General features: G+C 51.0%; 9 protein-coding genes across 9 annotated transcripts; 5 read left to right on the top strand and 4 right to left on the bottom strand.

The window, feature by feature from the left end:
* Window positions 1-293: 293 nt before the first annotated feature.
* ABOM_004949 (laccase) lies at window positions 294-2,116 on the bottom strand (the record flags this gene model as incomplete). Its single annotated transcript, XM_022532078.1, has 2 exons — window positions 294-1,781; window positions 1,838-2,116. The coding sequence occupies 2 exons, from the start codon at window positions 2,114-2,116 to the stop codon at window positions 294-296; spliced, it is 1,767 nt and encodes a 588-aa protein (XP_022389938.1).
* A 1,337-nt stretch (window positions 2,117-3,453) lies between these two features.
* On the bottom strand, window positions 3,454-7,091 carry ABOM_004948 (uncharacterized protein; the record flags this gene model as incomplete). The annotated part of the gene is made up of 8 exons (XM_022532077.1): window positions 3,454-3,989; window positions 4,045-4,144; window positions 4,207-4,248; window positions 4,342-5,057; window positions 6,121-6,545; window positions 6,603-6,706; window positions 6,764-6,939; window positions 6,992-7,091. 8 exons carry the CDS (start codon window positions 7,089-7,091, stop codon window positions 3,454-3,456), a joined length of 2,199 nt encoding a protein of 732 aa, XP_022389937.1.
* A 917-nt stretch (window positions 7,092-8,008) lies between these two features.
* On the top strand, window positions 8,009-11,974 carry ABOM_004947 (ABC transporter ATP-binding protein; the record flags this gene model as incomplete). Its single annotated transcript, XM_022532076.1, has 7 exons — window positions 8,009-8,101; window positions 8,157-8,268; window positions 8,320-8,894; window positions 8,948-9,502; window positions 9,555-11,489; window positions 11,554-11,669; window positions 11,725-11,974. 7 exons carry the CDS (start codon window positions 8,009-8,011, stop codon window positions 11,972-11,974), a joined length of 3,636 nt encoding a protein of 1,211 aa, XP_022389940.1.
* Window positions 11,975-12,656: 682 nt separating this feature from the next.
* On the bottom strand, window positions 12,657-13,170 carry ABOM_004946 (uncharacterized protein; the record flags this gene model as incomplete). The annotated part of the gene is made up of 3 exons (XM_022532075.1): window positions 12,657-12,786; window positions 12,849-12,961; window positions 13,039-13,170. The coding sequence occupies 3 exons, from the start codon at window positions 13,168-13,170 to the stop codon at window positions 12,657-12,659; spliced, it is 375 nt and encodes a 124-aa protein (XP_022389939.1).
* Window positions 13,171-15,896: 2,726 nt separating this feature from the next.
* Window positions 15,897-17,078, top strand: ABOM_004945 (lytic polysaccharide monooxygenase auxiliary activity family 9 protein; the record flags this gene model as incomplete). The annotated part of the gene is made up of 1 exon (XM_022532074.1): window positions 15,897-17,078. One exon carries the CDS (start codon window positions 15,897-15,899, stop codon window positions 17,076-17,078), a length of 1,182 nt encoding a protein of 393 aa, XP_022389942.1.
* Window positions 17,079-17,985: 907 nt separating this feature from the next.
* ABOM_004944 (aldo/keto reductase) lies at window positions 17,986-18,978 on the top strand (the record flags this gene model as incomplete). The annotated part of the gene is made up of 3 exons (XM_022532073.1): window positions 17,986-18,051; window positions 18,102-18,379; window positions 18,441-18,978. 3 exons carry the CDS (start codon window positions 17,986-17,988, stop codon window positions 18,976-18,978), a joined length of 882 nt encoding a protein of 293 aa, XP_022389941.1.
* Window positions 18,979-19,734: 756 nt separating this feature from the next.
* On the bottom strand, window positions 19,735-21,420 carry ABOM_004943 (putative high-affinity glucose transporter; the record flags this gene model as incomplete). Its single annotated transcript, XM_022532072.1, has 3 exons — window positions 19,735-20,731; window positions 20,789-20,891; window positions 20,943-21,420. The coding sequence occupies 3 exons, from the start codon at window positions 21,418-21,420 to the stop codon at window positions 19,735-19,737; spliced, it is 1,578 nt and encodes a 525-aa protein (XP_022389944.1).
* A 368-nt stretch (window positions 21,421-21,788) lies between these two features.
* On the top strand, window positions 21,789-22,325 carry ABOM_004942 (Mpv17/PMP22 family protein; the record flags this gene model as incomplete). Its single annotated transcript, XM_022532071.1, has 1 exon — window positions 21,789-22,325. One exon carries the CDS (start codon window positions 21,789-21,791, stop codon window positions 22,323-22,325), a length of 537 nt encoding a protein of 178 aa, XP_022389943.1.
* A 469-nt stretch (window positions 22,326-22,794) lies between these two features.
* ABOM_004941 (cellulose-binding protein) lies at window positions 22,795-24,282 on the top strand (the record flags this gene model as incomplete). The annotated part of the gene is made up of 1 exon (XM_022532070.1): window positions 22,795-24,282. The coding sequence occupies one exon, from the start codon at window positions 22,795-22,797 to the stop codon at window positions 24,280-24,282; it is 1,488 nt and encodes a 495-aa protein (XP_022389946.1).
* Window positions 24,283-24,288: the final 6 nt, after the last annotated feature.

The raw sequence follows: 24,288 nt of genomic DNA, 5'->3' as shown, positions 1-24,288 counted from the left end.
TAGGAGAAGCGCGCAGTGCTCTGACTAGACTTCTCTGACGATGGTCCTTTGTTCGTGACGGGGGCTCACGGGGGTCCATGAAAATAACCCCTTCGAACACTATCGTGAAGACTAAAATCTCCCCAAACGGCCAGCTGCCTCGATAGAGAGAGTCGGACATTTATTTACTATCCATGGTGCCCCGTTATTTTTAGGCTTCGATTACGAGGCCATAACGAATATTGCCCATTCTATCTATATACGTATATAATAACACAACTGGTACGTTGATAGGTTCAACCAACTCTAGTCAGTCAGTCAAAAAAGTGCCGTACAGGTGGGCAATGCGTGGCATTGCCATATGCCGAGCCGCCGTATGTCAGATAGCCTGCATCTGGAGTTCCAGACTGCGCCTTGATGGCCATCTGGTCGCCGAAAGCAAAGGCTGTCTGCATGCCCATTAACATATGTTGAAGGATATGGCAATGTACCATCCATACGCCAGCATTCGTCACCCGGATACGCCACGCCCGCCAGCCAGATGGTTGCAGAGCTGTCGTTGCCTTTCTGTATGCATACAGGACAGTCGTGTCTCGAGTTACCGGATGGGTATCCTTCAAACGGCGCTCATTTTCCGTTAGGTTGTAGAGCCCATCCCCTCCGCCGATGTCATAGTAATGGCGGCCGTGGGCGTGGAACGGGTGGTTCTCAACACCGCCGGCAGTAACCGCTCCTTGATTCTGCCAGACAATCTCTAAAACCTCACCCAGCCTGGCAGGGAAGAGACGGGTTTGGTTGTCAAACCCATAGCCACTGGCAATTGCCCGCTTATACGAGGCGTCCAGATCTAGTTTTCCTTCATAGACATCGACTAGATAGGGCGACTTGGGAAAGGTCTCCACCCAGTCGTACCCATTCTGAAGCCAGATGGTCCGGTCACTGACGTTTTGGTGAACATTGATAATGAGGCGCCGGGTGACTTCCTCAGCAGTTGGAAAGTTCGGATCCGGGTAGTATGGCTCGAATGCGTAGTCCAGCCAACCGTAAGTGATATTAGCTACAGGGAGTGGAGGAGTGACAGGGACAGTAAGGAGATCGGCCGTGGTAGGGGATGGATACTCCAAAACTGCATAGGCGGTAAGGACAGTTGGCCGGCCTATGGTGGTGAGTTGAAAGTAGAATTGTCGGGACTTCGCCTTTTGCAACTCGGCCTCGGTCTTGGTCTTGAGAAGCACGCTATAGCGCTGGCCGCTGGATATCTGTAAGTAACTTGTCTTCACAGGCTTGGTATAGTGGCCGTCCGCTTCGATAATCTCAAACATATCATGGCTCTCTATGGACAACGAAACGAAGGATAGCGCAGTTGCCCCAATAAATCGCAGACGGTAGGTCTTCCCGGGCTCGACGCTGATCGCGGCCAGCTTGCATGGCCCAGTAGCATTACTCGCCAATCGGCCTTGGCCATTCACCAGGACGGCGCCGGTCTCTCCACTCCATGTGAAGTGAGTAGAGGTGAGGCCATCCTCAATCTCTTCATCCGTCTTAGCGAAGAAGTCTGATAGAGCGATGACGCGCTCTTCGTCGTACTCGTATGGTGAGGGTTGGGCCGATTCTACAAGAAGTGCCCCCCAGGCCGTGAGGGCCTGGAAGCCAACATGGGAATGGTAGAAGTACGTGCCAGCATAGCCGACCTCCGGGCGGACTTCATAGTCGAAGAAGTGGCCAGGGGGGATAGGCCATTGACTCGCCATGGGCGTACCGTCGGAGAAGGGCGCAGTAAACGCAGAAAGACCATGCCAATGCTGTGATCGCTGTAAATATAACTGCATCTGCCCGGAAGAGGGAACCAGTTCCGTACCATGGTGACATTTAGATCCTCCATGTCGTTGTAGACCCGGATCCAGCTCACCTGACCCTCCTGGATTTGCAGCTGAGGGCCTGGGAGCGACCCATTTACCAAGACCGAGTATCGGTTCATGCATGCCTGGTTGAAATTCTGAGCAGTCACTCGAAGGATATGGTCTGGCTGAAAGGAGTCGTCATGGAGAACGAGATGGCCCTGAGTGGCTGTGACCAACCCTAGGACCAGGCAGAGTGTATGTACTATGCCTCGCGTATTTGCACCTAATAGTCCCATGATCAGAATTGGAGAAGTTAGATCTAGCCGTGAACAAGCAAAGACAAAGCATGGGGAGGGCACAAATTTCCTATTTATAAAAGACTGACATTTATCAATGCGGCTGTGCCCATCATGCCCCGTGGGTCTAGCGGTTATTTTTACGAAGTGTCGATCAGAGGATTCTCAGTGCCAATCGACGTTCCGGACCATGTAAAATATGAGCCGAAATCTTGGCGTTTTCTATTGAAGCCACGACTACCATATCCTTCTCAATCTATTGACCACCAGCTCCTCAAAATAGTATTGTACTATCTCTAAATATTGCTACTACACCTGGAATACTCCTATCTAGTATTATACTATGACCCCGGGGGGGGGGAAATCTAAAGCCCTAGTAATTTCTCCAAACAGGGTACTGATAGTCCCTAGTCTCTACATTCAGGGCACTGATGCTCCCTAAAAACAGGATACTAGTCGATAATCCAGAGCTTTATCTTACATACGATAAAGAATATAATTGGTTAAGTAGCATAGTGGATCTCTACCAATAGACTTAGTGGGTCAACCATAGTGTATGTTGGTAGTATTGGCAAAGTTGGTAATACTTTACATGGTCCCGAACTTCCATTGAGTCCACCGTACGATGAGGAATGCCAACAGAATGCACAGCTATGACCGGGACCCTCTCTACCTCAGGCCGCCCGCGTACGATGTGGAGCCCACCTGGATCGACATCAGACGTGGCTCAATGGCTCCTCCGGGGGCTGGGATTCGCTGGCAATTCTCTCTTGGCACGCATGAAGTGTCCCTGCATTCCCAAAGAGAGTATTGCGAATACAGTCAGAAATACGCACTCCCGCCTTAATCTATCCCGGTGGTCTGTATAACGCAAACCGGTATATTATTCGAGATCGTGTCCATGGAACTTGTTTCCTCTCAGCAACAGGACAGTCACTACGATAGTTCGCTACACGCATATCCCAGGGAGAGAATGTCACCGTGGCTCCCTTATGGATCACCAATTCCTCTGTGAGTACATATAGAAGCTCAATGCTTACATTTGCGTCGATACGAAGCCGCGCTCTTCGGCGTTTGTCCCGATATTTGCTATGCGATTTCTGCTGAAAGATACTAAGGGTGAGAGCAACTACACACGATGGGCGCTTGCTTCTTTGACCCAGGTAATATGGGGAGTGCATTGGGGATGTTCAGCCCTTTGTATCTCTTAAATAAGCAGGAAAAGGTCTGTATTATGGACTAACAAAAAAAAACATCATTATAATCATGTGTAGATCGTATAAGGAAACAGCACAGCCGATATGACGAAAGGTAATCAAGCCGACATTACCTCCAGCCTAGATTGGAGTATTCACCACCTTGACCTGTGAACTTGCGATGTATTTCACTGCTACTGCCTTGGTCTCTGTCACTTCCACCTCGGACTCTGCAGTGGGATAGAATGAGACTTTTCCACCCTCACCTATCACACCCGCGCGGTCCAAGTGACCGCGGCCGCGAACATACGGGTCGAGCTTCCAGTAATTGAGTCTCATTTGTTCAATAATAGCATTTCTGCGCTCTTTGGCAGCGGCAATCTTCACCGAGTCGCCCTCGTCTGCGACCTCGATCCACTCGGCAGTCGCTTTCAGTAGGTCTTCGCCAATCTGCTCACGCTCCGAAAGGAGGGCGTCCCGGGCCACAGTATCTGCCATCCTCTCATTCTCGCCTTCTACCGGCTCAATGAACTGGTACTCGTATTGGTCCTTTCCACCTAGCTCCTTCACAAGGTGCTCGGGGGCGATATGCCTCTCGAGGTCTGCCGCAGTGTAGGTGAAGTCGACCTTGGATACAATCACGGGATCCATCCACCCCTTGATAATCCTCCAAATTCCTATGCACCACTCCGTTAACGTTCCATGGGAGAATGAAGACGCAAGTTGACCCACCTGAGAAGATCCATGGCGCATTATGAATCAACATGACTCCCAGGGACTCGGGATAGTTGGCCTGGAAGCAATCAATCAAGAACTTCACAGGCGCATATTCCTAAGCAGGAAACAATCGTCAGCCATGTACGATCCGTAATCGATAGCGCCCAGGGTACCCACCATATTGGAGAGGGAAAAGCCAGTCATATCGAATATAATGTTCTGTTACATCGTGTTAATGGGATCCTCTGGAATGTGGACGACTGCACCTCAGGCGTTGTGTCTGGTAAACGGGAAGAGCAACTGGGTACGTACCACGGATTCGACTGGGGGGACCAGGACGAGTCGTGCGGACTCGATGACATGCAGGATATAGCGTTTGATCACTTCTTCGCTTTGTGCTTTCGGGTTGTGCAGTCGGGCCTTCACGATTCCGATCGGGCGACCGGCACGGTCTGTTCCATGAACGTAGCATTTGCCCATGCGCATCTGCGCCAGAAATGCACTACCGGCCTTCGCCTTCTCTGGATGCGACTTATCCTGTGCCTCTGTCAACGCACGCAGTTCGCTGTTAGAAACGACCATCTCATTCACATGCTGCTCTTTCACGCGCCACACCAAAGCTTCGAGCATCATCGCGAAAGCCTTGCTGACATCCCACTTACGAGCCCGGATAAAACGGAGGAGCAAGCCGTCGGGGTGATCTTGTTTGGCGGTACTCAACAAACTGCGGCGGATCTCATTGACCGAGGCCCGGTTCAAGCAGTCGCGGATGGACTTTAGCTCGCTGCTGTTGATTCCCAGACGCAGTAGGATCTGATCTAGATCCTTTGGAAGGTTTGAGTTGCTCGTGTTGGACACTGTCTTCGACAGAGACGAGCTCCGACGGTGGACCGGCCGAGGCTGCTTCTCTTGGGTCTCCAAACTCACATCGTGAAATTCTGGCTGCGGGAGATCATTCAGGGCTAAGATGATGGACCAGATTTGGCGCAATTTAGCTTCCTGGTCCGACGAAAGATTGCCTACGTATCCTGGAGCGTTGGTGGCAGCATGGTGTAAAGACAGTAAGAACCGAGGCGCACGGCGAGAGAGCTCAGGGAGAATACAAGGAAATATCCACTACTCAAAGTGAAGCCCGGCGTGATAGTTACTGCAGGGCTGCTTTTCCTTTCTTAAGCCTCTGAGATCGGCCCCTCGTTGATCAGCCGTGGCATATGAAAGCCACCCCCGCAACCCTGATCGACAAAACCTCGGATCTCGATTAAGGAAGCCGGAGCCAAGCGCTGAACCATTTTGATTTCCCCTCTACTTGACCATGGTATTGTCGCTCATTGGTGGACGACACCAAACCTTGATGTCTAGTACCGGTCTATCAGCCACACCCTCGCACTGCTTTCCCGGAGGGGAATGTCGATTCGAAGTGGATGACGGCCCCGATGCCGTCGGTTTGCGGTGCAGACTATGCAGTTGGAGGTAGAAATCATCATAGCCTATTTGCCCTCTGGCATATGTATATATATTATGTCGGAGCACCATTATACCCTCGGTATGTCGTCCGGCGCCGTTGCGAGACACAGGCGTATCGTAATCAGAGCCGCGGTAAGTGGGAAGGATATCCTTGGTGTTGATGCCCGGTTAGCAGATCATTATTGACAACGGTAGGAACACCACGGGGGAAATGGTGAAGCCATAGGGTAGCTTTCCGCTGTCTTTCCCTGTCACATACCTACTGGGCTGCGTGTCTGGTACTAAATCGATCGTAGGTGAAATTGGACAGAGTAAGAGGATATGAAGTCCACAACCGTGATGGCCAGCGTCTCTTCCACTGACTGGCGCTTGCGAATTGGTAAAATTGCGAGGGGAGAAATTCTACCCTAAAGGAAAATGAATTTTACTAGAATTATTACTTTGTATCACCCACAGGCAAATCGATAGGTAATATATAAAGATAATAGCAAGTTTGTAGACACCCATGTCGCTGAATTCGCCGCACGATAGATCTTCTTCCCCTCCTCTATTAAAAATTACTATTTAACTTATGTACTCACTTCTCAACTGCAGATATCATCGAAAGCGCAATATCTATAAATGCACCTGTGCCAAAGGCGTAAAGGAGCGCCATGGCGGCTAAAATATGGAAGAGAAGTCCCAAGAGTCGCTGGCACTCACTATTTACCAACGCCCAAATCCGATTCGTGGTTTCAAAGCTGTCATTTCCATTTGGAAAGGGAACGCCCTCAGGGACATCTTTGGACAGAAACTTGCATAATGGTTCCCATCCATCCCGGACCTGATACTCAAGTAAGTTCTCCCGCGGTACCATCTTGCGCACCATTTTGTAATGGGTCTCATAAACGGAAACACCATGGAGCTGGAAATCGCCCTGGAAGTAGTCTGTGAAGGCGCGGATGAACATCTTGCGAGTGAATCGATTTGGACTGCGAGTGAGGATGGCGAGAGTGTCTACGACCGATGACCAGGGATGGAAAACGTTCTTGAAAAGAGTGGCTTGCACAGATCTGTGCGTTTATTAGCTCCCGATATTCAGGCATTTCGGTCAAGGTTGCCCTTCTCACCTATGCCATTCTTCAGCGTTGCGATTTGTTAGGATGACTTTCGCCTCAGGGTATGCTTCTATGAGTTCTCTGGCAAATACTGCGGCGGGTATATCGGTAACCGCCTGGGGTTCATTAGCTTACATATCATATAGCATTTGAATTGTTTGAGTGTTCCATACTTGGCAATGGCCGAGGAGCTGGTCCCATTCTGTTCTGCCAAAGGGTTTTCCTATCCCATCCCACTTGGCAGCCATTGCGTCAAGCCACATCTCACAGTCTCGGGGATTCTCTGTCGCAGCGGTGTAACCATGATATACATCCGAATAGCCGAGCTTCAGTAAAGCCTTCTTAATCGCTATGGTGGTCAGGATGCGCAAGTTCCAGCGGTGTGTATGATGCCAACCTACAATCTGTGCCGGTCCTGCTCAACCCAAGCACTAGCACTTTCATTGGGACAACCCGACGGCATTTCCTGCGGTCGATATTGGTCGGAAACGTGGCCTGCATACTGTTCAATGCCGAATCCTGTTGGGTTAAAAAGAGCCTTTGACCAGTCGCCTACTGAGATGACTGGAAAATATATAAATATGTCTGCACCCGACCGACTCGTGCTGCTGTCAACACCTACGATTTCGGTAGCGTAATGCAAGGATTTCCGCGTGAATATCTGGATCTCACAATGGGGCGCTCTGTATTCGGAAAAAGCAAATGTTCAGGGAAGCAAGGAGGGCGTCAAAATATGATGGATCGACCCGTGTTCCTGACCTGTGCGATTAGGTTCTTGCTGTCGTCCCTGGACTCCCAAACGACGGATCTCCCACTGGAGGACACATCAGAGATTATATGGACCCTGGCTCGCTCGATCTCGGGCATACATCGGCTAACCTAGCTTCCCGATCTGTTGCTGGTCGCTCTCCCAAGACGGGTGAAGATATCATAAAATGCCGCTGTTTTAGGTGCTGGGAGAGGTGTTGAACCTTAGCAAATTGCCGCAAACGCCAGGGGCTATATGGTCTGTGTAGAAAACCCCACGCATCAACAAGGAGAGTGAGGGTTTCTGAGGGAAGAAAAGATTGGGACGCAGTGGAAACAAAATGGCGTTCTAGGGCTGCAGGAGAAGGATTTCTATACGGTCGCCTGGCCATTTCCAGTTCTGGGAATTTCTTTTCTTTATAGCTAAGGTTCATCTGATGTTTATCCAAGTGGGGACGATAGCCATGGACTTGTCTCAAACCCAGACGCACTGGAATGTACTAAGTTTGGCGCGCTCATCTTCTCTTCTTCCAGGCACGAGCCCCTTTCATCAGTTACCCCTAGATATGCCTGTCCCTCGTCCCCCTGAGAACTGATCTTTGGTCAAATTGTCTCACGAGGTATTCATGGTAGCGCCTCGGGGCAATGGAGACGATAGCAATTAGCGAAAAATGCTTCGATATGCCACCACGGCCGATCGGGTAACGATGGCCTTGGGCGCTGTCGCGGCCGCTGTGGCCGGAGCGGCCCTATCCACCGTTCCTGTAAGTCTTATTCTGCATTCCAGGACAGGAGCCTGCTGAGTTTGCGGCGTCACAGGTGGTCATTGGAGCCTTCACCCAACATTTCAGCGATTTCCTCAAGGATAAAACGTCCTCGGATGACTTGGAGCATGATACCCGCCATCTGGCCGTGTATTTCATCTATCTGGGTATAACCTCGACCCCTCCATCCATAAGCAAATTGAACTGACCTCGGAGAGGAATCATTTCGTTCGTTGGGCTGTCGCTTAGTACTTTGGGGTTTACGCGGGTCGCTGAGTCCAGTACCTATCGTCTACGGAGGGCGTATCTGTCTGCGCTCCTCAGGCAGGATGCCGCATATTTTGAGTCTATGGGTCCGGGGGAGGTGACTGCGTGCATCACGAATGATATTAGTCTCATACTTGACACCTGGTCGCACAAAGTCAGCATCCTATTGACCGGTCTGTTTGCGTTTGTGGCGGCGCTGATAATTGCGCTATCTCGTAATTGGCGTCTGGCTCTAGTGTTGATCTCCATGCCCATTGGAATGATTGCAATCATGGGGACACTGGGAGCCTACATGAGAAGAATGCAGCAACGAAGTGGCACCGTTTATGCCAAATCGGCGGACTTTGCTGAGGATGTATTTTCATGCGCCCGCAGCATAATCGCAGATGGCGCGCAGGGACGGTTGTCCAAGCGATACGAACAGATGCTAATCCCAGCATTGGGAGCCGATCTCCGGAGCAAAATATCCATGGCAATGATGATAGCTCTCACGATGACGGTGATTCTCTGGGGGTATGGACTTGCTGTAGGTGAATCTACCAGTGTTGTGCGGATGGCAACTCACCATATCATTCAAAGTTCTGGCAGGGAAATCGCTTCCTACAAAAGGGAGAATCAAGTCTGTCGGATATCGTGACTGTTTTGCTGACATGCACTATGGCTGGAGTTCTGCTGGGCCAATCTGCTCCATTTGCGGCCTCAGCCATGCAAGCTAAGGCGATGTCCGCCAAGATCTATACTACAGTCGATCGTGTCTCGCCGCTTGATGCGTCAACAAATTCCGGGGTGATACTCCCCTCATTCAAAGGTGACATTGAATTTCAGGGCGTTCGGTTTGCATACCCTTCTCGAGAGACTGCAGCCGTTCTGAACGGACTTAACTTGCAGATTGAAGCTGGGACGTCCATGGCAATTGTTGGTCCCTCGGGCGCTGGCAAATCGACACTGCTGGCCCTCATCCACAGATGGTATGATCCATTGGAAGGGAACGTATTGCTTGGGGGGCATAGTATCAGTCGACTGAATCTCCACTGGATGCGATCTAAAATTGGGTTCGTTGCGCAAGACCCATTCCTATTCGACACTTCGATTCTTGATAATATTTCATATGGCTTAGGGGCAGACATTGATCATGTAAGTTTGTAAGGCTGATTGTTATATGGGCCATATTCTAAGGGTTACACAGCTTGACCAGGACACCATAATGGAGAAGGTGCATGAGGCAGCCAAACTAGCAAATATCCATGATTTCGTTCTAAGCCTACCTGGGGGATACTCCACGAGAGTCGGTCAAGCTGGAGGTCTTCTTTCAGGTGGCCAACGCCAAAGGATTGCTATTGCGCGAGCGGTTATCTCCAATCCTCCTATCCTGCTCCTTGATGAGGCGACCTCTGCACTAGATACCAAAAACGAACAAGCGGTCCAAGAGGCTTTGCGGAGGGTCTCGAAGGGGCGGACCATGGTAATAATTGCACATCGGTTGTCGACCGTCCAAACTGCCAATAAGATTGCGCTCATGGAACACGGGAAGATCGTCGAGCAAGGAACCCACGATGAGCTGATCTCCCGGGGCTTGAAGTACGCAAGTCTTGTTCGAGCCCAGGAAATTGCACAGGCCCGTCCGCCATTACGACCGAGACCAGGCAAATGGAGAGAGAAAGGGTCTGCCCAAAAGCCAGAGAATGCTGGACCGGTGACAGACTCCATCGGCGGTTCGGCAGAGAGGTCTTCATGGGGACTTGTGAAGATAGTCTGGCATCTGAATAAACCTGAGCGGCTATTCATGCTCATTGGGATCCTTGCGAGTGCCTTTGCCGGTGCAGGGTACCCCACGCAAGCGATACTATTCGGAAACGCAGTAGTCTCCATTGCATCCCCAAGTCTAGCAACTGACGGCCATGATCCCAAATTCTGGGCCCTGATGTATGTTGTTCTCGGACTTTGCCAGTTCGTCTTTTACACGATCCAAGGAATCTGCTTTGCCATCACTAGCTCCCGACTGGTCTACCGAACACGCACCAATGCGTTCGTCTCTCTTGTCAACCAAGACATGTCCTTCTTCAACCAAGTAGAGAACTCGTCTGGAACTCTAACCGCGTTCCTGGCAACCGAAGCAAGCAAGCTAGCGGGTGTCAGTGGGACCACCTTTGGGGCAATCCTCAACAGTGTCATGACACTCGTAGCGGCCATCGCCGTTGCCTGCTCCTTCGGGTGGAAGCTGGGGCTAGTGGCCGCATCTACCATTCCCATTCTGCTCACCTGTGGGTTCTTACGGTTCTGGGTCATCTCATGGGCGGAGTCCCACGCGAAGCGAGTCACCGATGCAGCAGGTGCAGCGTGTGAGGCTGTTTCGGCAACTACCACGATCGCTTCTCTGCGTATCGCAGATCGGATTGTCGATCGATACTGTGAGAAGCTTCAGGCCGAGCAACCTCGAACCCTGCGCTTCAACCTCGTATCAAGCATTACGTACGCGGCTAGTCAGTCTCTAGTCTTCTGGGTCACTGGATTTCTCTTCTGGTACGGCGGAGTCAAGCTCGTTGCGTCTGGCGAGTACAGCGTGCAGCAATTCTTTATCTGTTTCACGGCCATTGTCTGGAGCTCCCAGGCGGCTGGGATGGTCTTCTCGTATGCGCCAGATATTGCAGGGGCCCGTAGCGCGGCAGCTCAGCTGGCTGACCTTCTTTTCACCCGGCCAACAATCGACGTGCGCCTCCAGCACGGTGACGTTCCTGGAGAAATCTCAACAGGTGTGATACTGTCCTCGGTGGACTTCGAGTTTTCCTCTCCCCGTGGTCCTTCTACAGTTCTACGAAACATTAACCTCACGGCCGAACACGGTCAACTTACTGCCATTGTCGGCCCCAGCGGAAGTGGAAAAAGCACCATCCTAAACCTGATCGAACGCTTCTACAACCCCACCCGCGGCACTGTTCTGGTGGGTGGAATGGATGTCCGTGGGTATCATCTAGCCGATCTCAGACGTACAATGTCGTTCGTCGGACAAGGCGAGTGGATGGTTGGCGGCACAATACGTGACTGCTTGCTGAGCAACGAGGAGAACCTGTCCGAGGGTGAAATCGCGGCCGCTTGTAAAAGCGCGAATATTCATGAGTTCATTGTTAGTGGCCGGGCGCCTTACACTACTGGGTTATATTGTTTGAAGGTAGCTAATTCCTGTCCAGATCTCCCTTCCCAACGGGCTTGATACGCCGGTGGGTAGCAAAGGCAGTCAGATGTCCGGAGGGCAGAAACAGAGAATCGCCATTGCCAGGGCACTACTCCGGAAGCCTAAGATCCTGTATGTACTTATTTACTGCTGTCGGCAGATGCAAATCTAACTGACCGTTCTCAAGGCTCCTGGACGAGGCCACATCTGCACTGGATGCACTTTCCGAGGAGCATGTCCAAACTGCTCTCCGTGCTACCGGAGGAGAGCGGACAACAATTGCAGTCGCGCACCGTCTGGCCTCCATCACCCACGCGAATTGCATCTACGTGATGGACCAGGGAAAGATTGTCGATTGTGGCTCTCATGAGGAGCTAGTCAGTCGAAGGGGATTGTATTGGCAGCTCTGGACATTGCAAGACCTAGAGACTGGATAATACTCATGCAAGTGATCTTGAAAGCTTGAGCGATATATGTCATGCTTATTGGTGGATTGTGTAGGAAGCTCATCGTGTTCTGCTCAGCCTAGCCAGTGCTAGCTGGAGAATTAGGTCTAAGTCTTAATTTGACACTTGCCCCGTTTACTACCAAAAAGAGACAGCAGGTCTATAGTTGGCTGGGAGGCACTGCATGACTATGTCTCGTGAGAGTATCCAACCTGGTAATCTTCAACTACGAGCTGGTGGGGACGGATTTGATGAAGTCTGGAAATAGATGAATCGAGGCTTTCCCCCGATGTATTAATAGGAGAATCGCCAGCGGATATGTCGGCAATGCAGGGCCCTTAATTCATGTCCGCCTCTTGACAGACGAGCTGAGTGTTAATGACAATGGCACAGAGCGGGTTTCTTCGTATAGTCAACCCTTTTCGAGTTGAATGGCTGCCAATCAACCATCAAGCTCTAACATATTCCGTCTTCAGCTTATGGCATCAGCCCATAGTTGTGGAGATTTCGCGACAATGCGCCCATATCATCACTGCCGACTTCCCTGGTTTCCTCCGCACCCGTATCGCCTTTAACTTCATACATAAATGCAAACTCAACAAGAAAAGATGCCAATGTTACAATGCTGTGATACAGAATGAGAACCACTTCCTTCAAACGATCTCGAAGAGACTCACAAGGTGATAAAGCTGAAGGCTTCAGCCGCGTACTTCCTGCTGCAAACGGTTTCCCCGTTCCAGAGGACGACGCGACAGCCGACATGGTTAAAGTCACGAGCCAAGAGAATAAAGGCCGTCAGCCAACTACAGTAGAGAGGTTAGCGTAGAGGCTATGGGATGGAGTTTGGGGGTAATCATCGACGCACAGATACGAGAATGCCAAGTCAAACGCCAACACAGGCAGGAAATTGCCTTTGCGACGCCTGGCAACACAGCTTATCACCAAGGTGATTCCGTATATTGCAGGTGTCAGAACCGCCTAATACCCTATTGTTAGATGAACGGTCGAGCTAGGAGTCAATCGGGTTGACTTGCAATGACCAGGGAATATATCACAGTCGTAGTTTTGGTGTGCTGGACCGCCCAAGCTGTAATCCCCAGCACAATAATAGCACTGGCGCATTGAATGACGTGGATACAAAGAGAGAGAACGCTCAGAGCGTCACTTGTTCGTCCGCGACTTGTCATCGTGAGTGCCTGTCGAATACTTGATCTTAGAGCAGAACGCAATTGCCGGCGATGTTTACAGGTCGAACGCGGAGTTCAAATACGTCGGCAAGTTGGGTTTCCTGGGTCTTGATGTCATCAGTCGATGGGCTTCGGTTGTGGCTTTTGCCACCCAACTCGTATTTTGTCTGGGACAATTTGCATCCACGAGCCGACTTCATGGTTTTATGTCTCCGGAGGCAGGAGTAAGTCATGGCCAAGGGAGATACAGGGACCCGTAGAAGGTATATCTTGGGAATCTCTTTCTCAACTCCTCGAGGAGCATTCCGGCATTGGGAAATCTATCGAGCAACACTCGTCTCATGATGACTATTTCGTTTGATCCAGTCTAGACCGCATTAATTTGCGACTCTACCATGGCTGTAACCAAAGTTCAAGTCACAATAACTTCTGCCAGGTATGGCCCAGCCGGGATAGCATTAGCGACTGCGGAGACGCTAACGGGGACTTGTTGATAGACCTCCTCGGGGTTGTTCACAGACGCCGCCGCCTCAAAACCGGGGCACAGAGTTAGCCAAGCCCTACAACACTTTCCACGGTCCAACGTCCGTTCGGCCATGGAGGCGTAGTATTGTGTTGACCAAAAGACTCGACACTGGGGGAGAGAACGACAAGGGTCAACACAGGACTAACATCACCCACACCACGGCCGATGTTCACTACGATGCCCCCCCATGACACTGCATTTGCTGGCGATCTTGCCCAGGAAAACACGACTACGTATGACTTTGCCGAGGCAACCTGTTCCACTGCACTCTTCTTCTTCTTCTTCGTGTACGGGTTCTCCTCACAAGTCCCGCTCCAGCAATAAGGGATGTTGGGATACTTATCACTTTCCGGCCCAATCATGGACGGTCGTGTGTAACTGAATTCCTCTTAAGATCTCTTTCCCTGTGCCGTCTACTGGTCTCAAAGAGATATGTGATGTCTCGATCTACTACTATAATACTGGTACGGAAGACATGCTCGTAGGTTAATTTCGACCTTGCGAGAATAAGGCGCCCCCAGGACGCTAGGGGGTAAGATTTGTTTCTACTGGGGTCCAGCCAACAGTTGCAACCTTTATGCTTCTATAATTCCGGGCAGTGTACTTTGGCATATATATAGCACTAGGCTAGCAGGCTGTTTGTTGTCTAGATAGAAGTCTGGTATTGATATAAGTATCTCTATCCAAAAGCGTTTTATTTTGTCTTTTTGCGGAGATCTGGGTCGGTGTTGTGAACTAAATAGTTAATAAAGAGTATTCAGTGTTAACAAGCTGTGTATTGTTTTTACTCAAGCAGTCCCAGTTAAGAAGTTACAACTTCGCCGCTCTACAGCTGTTTAATTAATATCAGCATCTTTAGACTGCTGGCAAAGATGAGAATCATTAGATTGTGAATCGTGATCCGTATTATAAAATCGAGATTACAAGAATCATTTCTTCAAGCTATATCCGTCAGTGCTAACAAGATCTGCGAATCTTCTCCCCAAACTTCCTTGGTTGAATTACTATATTACGCTCGTCGACTGCAGCTTTATGTACTGGCCTACTATTGAGCGTTACTTTTCCACTCAACCAGACCGTGCACATGGATTAGATTTGTTTCGACATATCCTATATCTCTTTTTCTTTTTCCCCAAGCAGCCGCTGGAATGAAGTTGTAGTTGATCTGTTGGGGTTGAGAGATCCAGAACTTGCTCGCTGGGGCATCGGTCTCTTGGTGAGCGCTCTCCCGCTTAAATATTTACCCATCCCAGGCGCTGATTTCAGTGATGGTGGTTGTCTTTTTCTCCTTGCTGACTTCTATGTAAGTACTCACTCCTCAAAGCTTTTTTTTTCTTTCTTTCTTTAAAACAAGCCAGCCGGCGGCAATCCATTGGGCATGTGAAGAAGTAAAAGAGAGAAAGACACCAAGGACGAAGAAACAACGTTGTAAATGGTACTTCCACCCACCGTAGGCTCCCGGATTTTTGAATTCGGGAAAGATTCTCAGCCGATCCAGTTCACGTTACTAAATACTCTAAAGGACTTAGTTAACCGATTTCTCCTTGGCCAATTTACTCCAGAGTAAGGAAAGCTGCGTCATCGCGTTTTTAGCTGGTGGAGAAGGGCGGGCTACCATTGATGATTGGTACCGGCATCTGATGTCCGATCTCGCTTAGATCGTCGGTGCAATTTCAATGCCCCTAGGCGCGATTCTCAGACACCCGGTGTTTGACTAGAAGCTTGAATGTAGCCAAGCTTACGTGCCATATACAGGCATCGCCAGTTTTCCACTCGGACAAGAAACGAGTCACAGGATGAGCTCGACATGTAGCTGACGGCCCCCGTCTCCGGTTAGGATCCATCATTTTCGGGGAGGCGACCGTGTGGTATCAAAAGTGCTGCAAATGGAGACTTCCCCATACTCCTGATTCATTAAACTGGTGGTCCTTCGCTTAGAGCAGCCAGGAGACTCTGTCATTCATTCGTGCGGTACGTTTCTCTACAGGCAGGGTAGGGAATTTGTTAAATAAGCTGATAAGCCCTGCTAGGATAACGGTCCAGATATCATCTCGTTCCAGAAGGTTTTGTTCTCGCCTCTTCTATTCAGCGAAACTTCATTGATTGAAGTATTCTTCCATTCTTTATATTCCTACGGCGACTTCATTGACTGAAGTCATTTGTCCTTCACTCCTTCGTTGTCTATTCTCGTTGACTGAACATGTCTCTCTCTAAAGTAGCAAGCGTGCTGCTGGCCTCAGTTTCGCTGGTCGCGGGCCACGGCTATGTCTCAAGTATTGAGGTCGATGGTACCACTTATGGTGGCTACCTGGTCGACACTTACTACTACGAGTCCGACCCCCCCGAACTGATCGCCTGGTCCACCAATGCAACGGATGACGGCTATGTCGCCCCTACTGCGTACGACAGCTCCGACATCGTCTGCCATCGTGGCTCTGCGCCTGGTGCGCTCTCCGCTCCGGTGGCTCCCGGTGGAACTGTCAAAATGACCTGGAACACCTGGCCCGACGATCACCATGGCCCCGTCATTACCTACCTGGCCAAGTGTAGTGGCTCGTGCTCCGACGTCGATAAGACCTCACTGGAGTTCTTCAAGATCGACGCTGGAGGCTTGATCGATGACACGGATGTCCCCGGCACATGGGCTTCGGACCAGCTGATCGATGACAGCTTTAGCCGCAGCGTCACCATCCCCACTGATCTTGAGGCGGGCTACTATGTCCTGCGCCACGAGATTATTGCTCTTCATGGCGCTGAGGACCTAGACGGTGCGCAGAACTATCCTCAGTGCATCAACTTGCAAGTCACCGGCAGCGGTACCGCAACGCCCAGTGGTACTCTGGGTACGGCCCTTTACAAGGACACGGACCCTGGTATCTACGTCAATATCTGGCAGAGTATCAGCTCCTATACCATTCCTGGCCCCTCTCTCTATACCGCTGGAAGCACGGCTACTGCAACAGCAGCGGCGGCTGCTACCACGACCACGTCAACCACCCCCGCTGCCATCACCACCCCACCCACTGAGGTCGCGGTCGAGACGAGCGCCGCCGTGGCACCATCTATTCCATCCCAGACGACTCAGATCGCTTCTTCAACGACAACGACGGTGGCTGACGACGTGGCTAGCACGGCCTCTTCAGTCTCGTCTACTACCTCGGGTGTCCTCAGTGGTTCTTGCAGTGACGAGGGTGCCTGGTACTGCAACGGTGGCACAGCCTTCCAGCGCTGCGTGAACGGACAGTGGGATGCATCGCAAAACATGGCCGCTGGCACCGTGTGCACAGCTGGTATTTCCGACACTCTGACTATTTCTGCTGCCAAGGTACGCCGCAACACCCGTTCCCTTCGCCATCGTCGGGCCCACGGTCATCGCCAGTAGATTTGAGCGCGGGGGTATGGCAACGTGGTTCATTCAAGGTCTAAGTCAAGATTTGCGGGGATAGGTAGAATTTGTTCAATGATCTAGGTAACTGGTCTTATATTAGACATCTTCACTATTCTCAGTTCTTTGTTCGGGGCCCTGCTACATTATCAAGATACTCAACTAGTATCATGACAAGTTGAACACCATTAGTTGAGACCATCCCCTGTCTATTTAGGCGGATCTATAAAATAAATACTCCATTGCAATGCCTTCAAAACAACTTCAGTTCCTCCCAATGATAATTTGGCCACCAAGAAGCAATATATGTATCTCGCAATGCAAGAGTATTATAGAAATATAAAAGTAGACTTCTCACGACTTTCTAAAACTCAATATCTCAATCGCCTTTTCCTTACTACCGTTCTTGCTTCATCATAGGATATATACATGTCGTAGCCAGTTGCGAGTACCTTCCACAAGCAGACCAAAACGATAATAAAATTAACCGACCCGGGAGACTCGGAATCCATACTTCATTTTGACTATGCATCTCAACGATAATATCTCTCTGGAAGATACACCAGTTGAATGTGGGTCGTAAATCAACCCGCTTCTTTCTCACTTCCTTGTCAATTGATCTAGGGCACCACGTGGCCATGGAAACCCTGGTTTCTACAACCTCGATGATTATCCACAGCCATACCTAAGTGGGCCATGACAGGATCAGAGCGCGAATATTAGCATGCGGATTGGTCGTGTGAAGAGTGGGGGATCAGCTCCACATCCCACTGCTGAATGACGAATTGCTGAAGACGTGATTGTATGCGGAATTACGGCGCTCCTCGACTTCTTAATAACGGGCCCACCCACTTCGAGAGCCCACACTTTGCCCACTTTTCCATCTCCTGTATTTGTTCTCAAAATGGCGAGCATTTCGATCCCCGAAACACCACGTGTAAAGCTTAATGACAACGTCTCTATACCGGTGGTAAGATCTCTCGCAGATGGGGCTTCTTGTAAACTAACCGATGCCGACAGCTCGCCTACGGCACCGGTACAGCCTGGTACAAACATGGCGACGATTCGGTCAACCGCGAATTAGTGGAAGCGATCAAGACCGCAATCCGACTGGGATACCGTCATTTGGATGGCGCCGAGGTCTACGGCACCGAAGCCGAGCTGGGTGTAGCAATTAAGGAGAGCGGAATTCCACGCGAAGAACTCTTCGTCACAACGAAGGTGATTACAAACATTGCGGATATCCCAAATGCCATCGACCAGAGTTTGCGCAAACTTCAACTCGATTACGTGGACTTGTGAGTGCATGGATGGCAAGATGTCAATCAAATGTATTGTATGCCTAACGTAACGCAACAGATACCTGATCCATTCACCGTTCTTCGCAAAAAGTGACGAGGAGCTGCAACAAGCATGGGCAGCCATGGAGAAGGTCCAGCAAGCTGGAAAGGCCAAAGCGATCGGTGTATCGAATTACCACCAGTCACATCTGGAGACCACACTTAAAACTGCGAAGATTGCACCCGTCATCAACCAAATCGAGCACCACCCCTATTTGCAGCAAGAAGAGCTGCTCCGCTTCCAACAGGCAAGGGGGGTCAAGACAGCGAGCTACAGTCCCCTGACTCCCATTTTGCGTGCGCCAGGAGGGCCAGTGGATGCAAAGGTGGCGGAACTCGCTGCAAAGTACAAGGTCACGGAAGGAGAAATTCTACTCAGATGGTCCATCGACCGCGGAGATGTGGCAGTCACCACGAGTAGCAAGGAATCTCGACTGCAGGAGTTCCTTCATGTTCTTACATTTCAGCTGACCCCGGAAGAGGTGAGAGAGATCTCACAGCTCGGCCAGGGGCGCCACTACCGGGTCTTTTGGCGAAAGCAGAATGGAGAGGAGTAATGCTAGGCAATATTCCCATGGATTAGGATTTTGCTACTATGGATAAATACAATGAATATCACCCTATGGACTAGACAAAGTACTGGGAAGGATTATGTACAATAAGTAGCAGTACCGATACCTTCTTGAATGAATAGTCGGTGGATACGCACAGGAATCTGGACGACACTCACCTCGGCTATACGGAAGCTGTTCCACATTCCACAGTCTTTATCAATGCGGGGTATGGATTTACTAATGTGATAACAACCCCCACATACGGCTGCTACCATCCTCTATCTCTGCTCTATGCATCTGGAGCTTTCACGAGGCTCTTGATGATGTCCTTTACTAGCCCTGCTTAACTAAAGAAACGCTCCTTCGGCTTTACGGGGCATACAAAGAGCATCCCTTGCAGAGGGAAGAGTTAGTATGGGTGGACGACCTCATGTAGAGTTAGTAAGGGGTGATTACAAGCTCCATGATCTCATCGACTCTAATAGATTAGCTAAAGGAAAGAACCCGTGTTCATGGCCTGGTAACTGCTTATGAAATGACTGGAACTGGCGATGTATCCTATGTAACTAACCTCCATGATGTTGCTCACAAGTACGTTCACAGGCTCGGTTCCATTCTTCTCCCACACAAGACAAAGCGAGCAATAGTCTGGCACTGCAGCGCAAGGAACGAGCCCGATGTAGTAGTCCTGTATTGCAAAAGGGTTCCTGGTAGACTGTGTGTATGGCTTTAGCACCTGACCATCGATAGTCAGGGCTACTAGGCACCTGTACCTCTCCCACTCTCTACCCATTCCTCTTCCACCTCCTTGACGTCTTTGCTTTGCGCATTTTGAGCACCCGTGATATGTGCCCCGATTCCGCTGCATTGATACTTCTTAAACTGCCGCGTTGGGACCTCAGCCTGGAACATATCGTCCAGTTCTTCAAGGGAGCGGCCCCGGGTCTCGGGCACCGTCAAAAATACCCAGATTAACGCAACCACAGAAAAGCCACCATAGATGAATGTTACCGACCCTCCTAGCCGCGCTTGCACATATGGATTAACAAAATTGATCGGGACCGATGTTAGGAAGCTACCCATCGAGGCGAGGAAGAGCGTGCGCTCGCGCAACTGGCCCGTCCCTACTTCACCCGCCACAACCCAACAGCCGGGGCCCCAGGTGAAACCATACATGCAGTACCAAAGGATCAGGAGTGCAATGGATGCTGTTGCTGCAGGCGACGTCCCGTAACTTGTATCTCCGGTGGCAATTGCGATCCCGGTTCCAAACATTGTGCCACCCAGGAGGATTGCCCCGATGCATAACGAGTACCGCCGACCGATCTTGTCGAAGCTGAAGAAGGTGATGATGTGGACAGCAAAACTGCAGCCGGTCACCATCAGGTTGGTACGTAAGGGGTCAGGGAATTTCAGTTGCTCCAGGAAGGTGACGATAAAGTTCTGAATGAAGGAAACGCCCTGGGCCTGCTGCAGCACCTGGACCCCGATAGCAATTATCGTACGTCTCCGGTTGGAGCCTCTGAAGCAGTCCCAGATGGACGTTGCCTTGTGCAGCTCTTGTTGCTCCTCGGCCTGGGCCTTAAGAAGTTCTACCTCGTACGCAATCGTGTCTGGGTAATTCGATAGCGATCTCAGGACTTGTTCAGCCTCTTCAAAACGACCACGGTAAATGAGGTAGCGAGGCGACTCGGGGATAAATGCATAGAATGCGATATATCCAATAGGCACTAGCAACTGACAAAGTATGACAACCCTATCGAAGTTAGCTCTCACGTCGTACCAATTCAAAACTAGCAGGGATGCGTCCTACAAATACTGCCATTTATCCGTCCTGGACCGCGATAGGTAGACCACAAGGGAAGCCAGGAAAACACCCAGGGAGTTGAAGAAGCTATACAGTCCAAGAAAGGCACCTATAGATACGTCAGACCCTACTGTCACTATGATATCCCTTACGAACATACCTCTAATGCGTGGTGGTGAGCACTCCGACAAGTACAGTGGTACGCAGTTAGATGCCAAACCAATCCCCGAGTAGACAATGATTCGGCCAACGACAAGTTGCCAGAACGATGTCACCGCGGATGCCTCGAGGGTGATGCCGATTAGCATCAGCAGCGACAGGACCAAGAACGAATTACGGCGGCCCAGCTTGGATGCGACCATTGGGGCCATGATGCAGCCAAGAATGATCCCGGCCGAGCCCGTCCCTGTGCCGACCGACGTCTTTTGGGATGGAATCACGAAATGCCCCAGGGCATCATCATATTCTCCATATTTCTTCTGGAACTGAGAAAGACCCAGTGCGCCTCCCCACCACCCGTTATCGAATCCAAAGCCTAGGGCCCCCAGAGATGACACCCCGCCGACGAGGGCAAGCCGCCAGTTGAGGTCTTGATACAGCGGCTGGGCCTTCAGCTGTTCCAACATATGTGAGAGCATAGCGTACTTATTGAAAGTGGGACGAAGACGGGGTGAGAGATGGGGCAATCAAGGCTAATGGAGCATGATATACGACTCTATAGGGCCATTCCTTTCCCCGCATAATCCCCAGACCTCCACGAATTGGGAAGTTTGAACCACTGGATGTGCCCCCACGAAGTCCCTGAGATGATGTCGGATGAAGCCGACTATTCCGGGGTACCTGCATGCATATGGAGGAATCGTAGCCCGTGTGGGAGGCTGCGTCCATGTACTTAACTTTCCGTCGCAGCGTCATTGTTCACTTTAACCTCCACCGCTCTTCCCAAGGCGTTTCTTGAGATTACTCTCATTCATTACTAGTTACCAATCTATGGACGATATTCACTATGGCGCGTCATACCAAGACTATCGTGCAGTCTGCTATCCTCAAGTCCGCCGCGAACCTCACCGCGCAGCTCTTCCGCTACTCAACCAACCCCACAGCCCAGCCGCTGGACTGGCAGCCTGTCGTTGAATTCGCTATCTTCGGCCTCATCCAGGCCCAAGTGAACTGCCATTGGCAGGAGTTCTTAGAAGATGTATTTCCGTCGTACTCGGCCGCAGACAAGACCACTGCGCCTAAGAAGACCATCCAGTGGCGGAACATTGTCTACAAGGTTCTTCTGGATCAGACAATCGGACTCTTCTTAATGAATACGATCTTTTTGGTTTGCACCAATTTCACCCGATTCAGGAGTGCGTCTCCCCTGGTAGCCGAAGTCAACCGGAAGATCTGGCCCCTGATCGTCAACGCTTGGAAGGTCTGGCCTGCTTGTTCTCTGTGCAATTTCCTTTGGGTTCCTGTGGAGTCCCGCGTCCTTGTCGCCTCGTGTGTGGGATTCGGGTGGAACATCTTTCTCGCTTTCTTTGCGATGGTCAAATAGAGGGTGTTGGGATGGTTGGGGCATCGCAGACTGAGACAGAGATATTTATGTCTAAGTTTAGTGCTGGGGATCACTTGGGGCTGTTTCTGGGCGATGAGTAGTTACTAGGAAAAGCTGGCGATATACACCACTAGTGTCTCCATTCTATACAGAGATCAATAACACGGTGTGAGTTGCAATGTGATGTTTCTCGTATTCTACTCGGAGCCTTGACCATCTGCATCGCATGTCGATTGACGTGATAAACGGGCCACCCACGCTAAACTGATTTAGTATATAAACTAGTAGCACTTAGCAAATCCAGGCGCCGCATCCAATAAGGAAGTTCGAAGCACCCAGGAAGTCTCAACCGTACGTTCCAAGAGGGCAATTCCAACCACCACCGCCGTCCCTGATAAATCCTAAGCGCAGCGCCTCACATCCGAGACACCAAAACCATACTACTGCTCCTCATCGCTCACAGGAAGCCATGGCATGGTTGCATAAGGTGTCTTCCTTGTTACTCGTGGCGGGCCTGTGTATTCAACTGTCGTGGCAATCGCAATGCACAGGCTCGACTGTCGACAAGCCGCGGGTTTTGGTACTCAGCGACATCGACAACGAGCCGGACGATGCGCAGTCCTTGGTCCGCCTGATGGTGTACTCCAATGAACTACGCTTGGAAGGTCTGGTGGCGACGACCAGTATCTGGCTGAACGATACGACCCGACCAGACCTCATGCACGACATCGTGGATGCCTTTGAATTATCAGTGCCGTATCTCCGCCACCATGCATCGGGATGGCCCGACGCGAGCGATATCCACAGTCTAATCGCGTCCGGGCTGCCCGTGTACGGTATGGATGGCGTTGGCGAGGGGAAGGACAGCAGTGGCTCAACACTGTTGATCAATGCGGTCGACAAGTCCGAAGAGCCTCTCTGGGTCCTGGTATGGGGTGGTGCGTCAGTTCTGGCGCAGGCCTTATGGCACGTCAATGCCACCCGATCGCCCGCGGATCTCGATCGCTTCGTGGCCAAATTGCGTGTGTATTCCATTTCCGACCAGGATAACACGGGGACCTGGATGCGGCGCAACTGGCCGAACCTGTTCTACATTGCCAGTGTGCACCACTTCAATCGCTATGCCGTGGCTGGATGGGGCGGCATTTCGGGTGACAACTACTACCATTTCCCTAACAATGCCAATCAGGAGGTCATCTCATCCGAGTGGGTCCAACAGAACATACAGGCCGTTGGCCCCTTAGGTGCCAAATATCCGGATGCGGACTTCATCCTCGAGGGCGACACCCCTTCCTTGCTGCACATTCTCCCGAATGGCCTGACCGACCCGGAACACCCGGAGTGGGGATCATGGGGTGGTCGGTATGGGCCTGTTACCTTTGGAGAAGGTCATTTTGCCGACAGTGTTGACACTATCGTGGACGACTCGGGGCGAACGATGATGGGATCCCATGTCACCGTCTGGAGATGGCGCGAGGCGTTCCAGCGAGACTTTGCGGCTCGCATGAAGTGGACGATCGCATCCAGGTTCTCTGATGCGAACCACGCGCCGGTTGTCGCGATCGACGGGGACAGGACTCGTCGAGTCGTCCAGATCCCGGTGGAGCCAGGCCAGGAGGTCGTGCTGGACGCAACAGACTCCTGCGATCCCGACGGAGACAACCTGACCTTCAAGTGGTGGCAGTACTTGGAGCCTTCTTCCAATAACAACAATCCCCGGAGGGATGTTGCTGAGCTTTCACTGAGTTCGACGAATGCCCCTCGAATCACTGTCACAATCCCCCCGAGCGAGGTGATACGACGAGAAGGCCGTAACACACACCCGGAAAGCGACAAGCACTTGCACCTCATTGTACAGGTTTCTGACGGTGACTTGGTGGCCTATCGTCGAATCATCTTCACGGTGCCAGGCTTGGGAGCAGTTCGGGACAAGCAGAAGAGTCACGATGAACTGTAGACATCC

The sequence above is a fragment of the Aspergillus bombycis genome (assembly GCF_001792695.1).
Source record: "Aspergillus bombycis strain NRRL26010 chromosome Unknown contig00034, whole genome shotgun sequence".
NCBI classification, from domain to species: Eukaryota; Fungi; Ascomycota; class Eurotiomycetes; order Eurotiales; family Aspergillaceae; genus Aspergillus; species Aspergillus bombycis.
The sequence above is the reverse complement of the archived record's forward strand: the minus strand, read 5'-3'. Positions and strand labels throughout refer to the sequence as shown.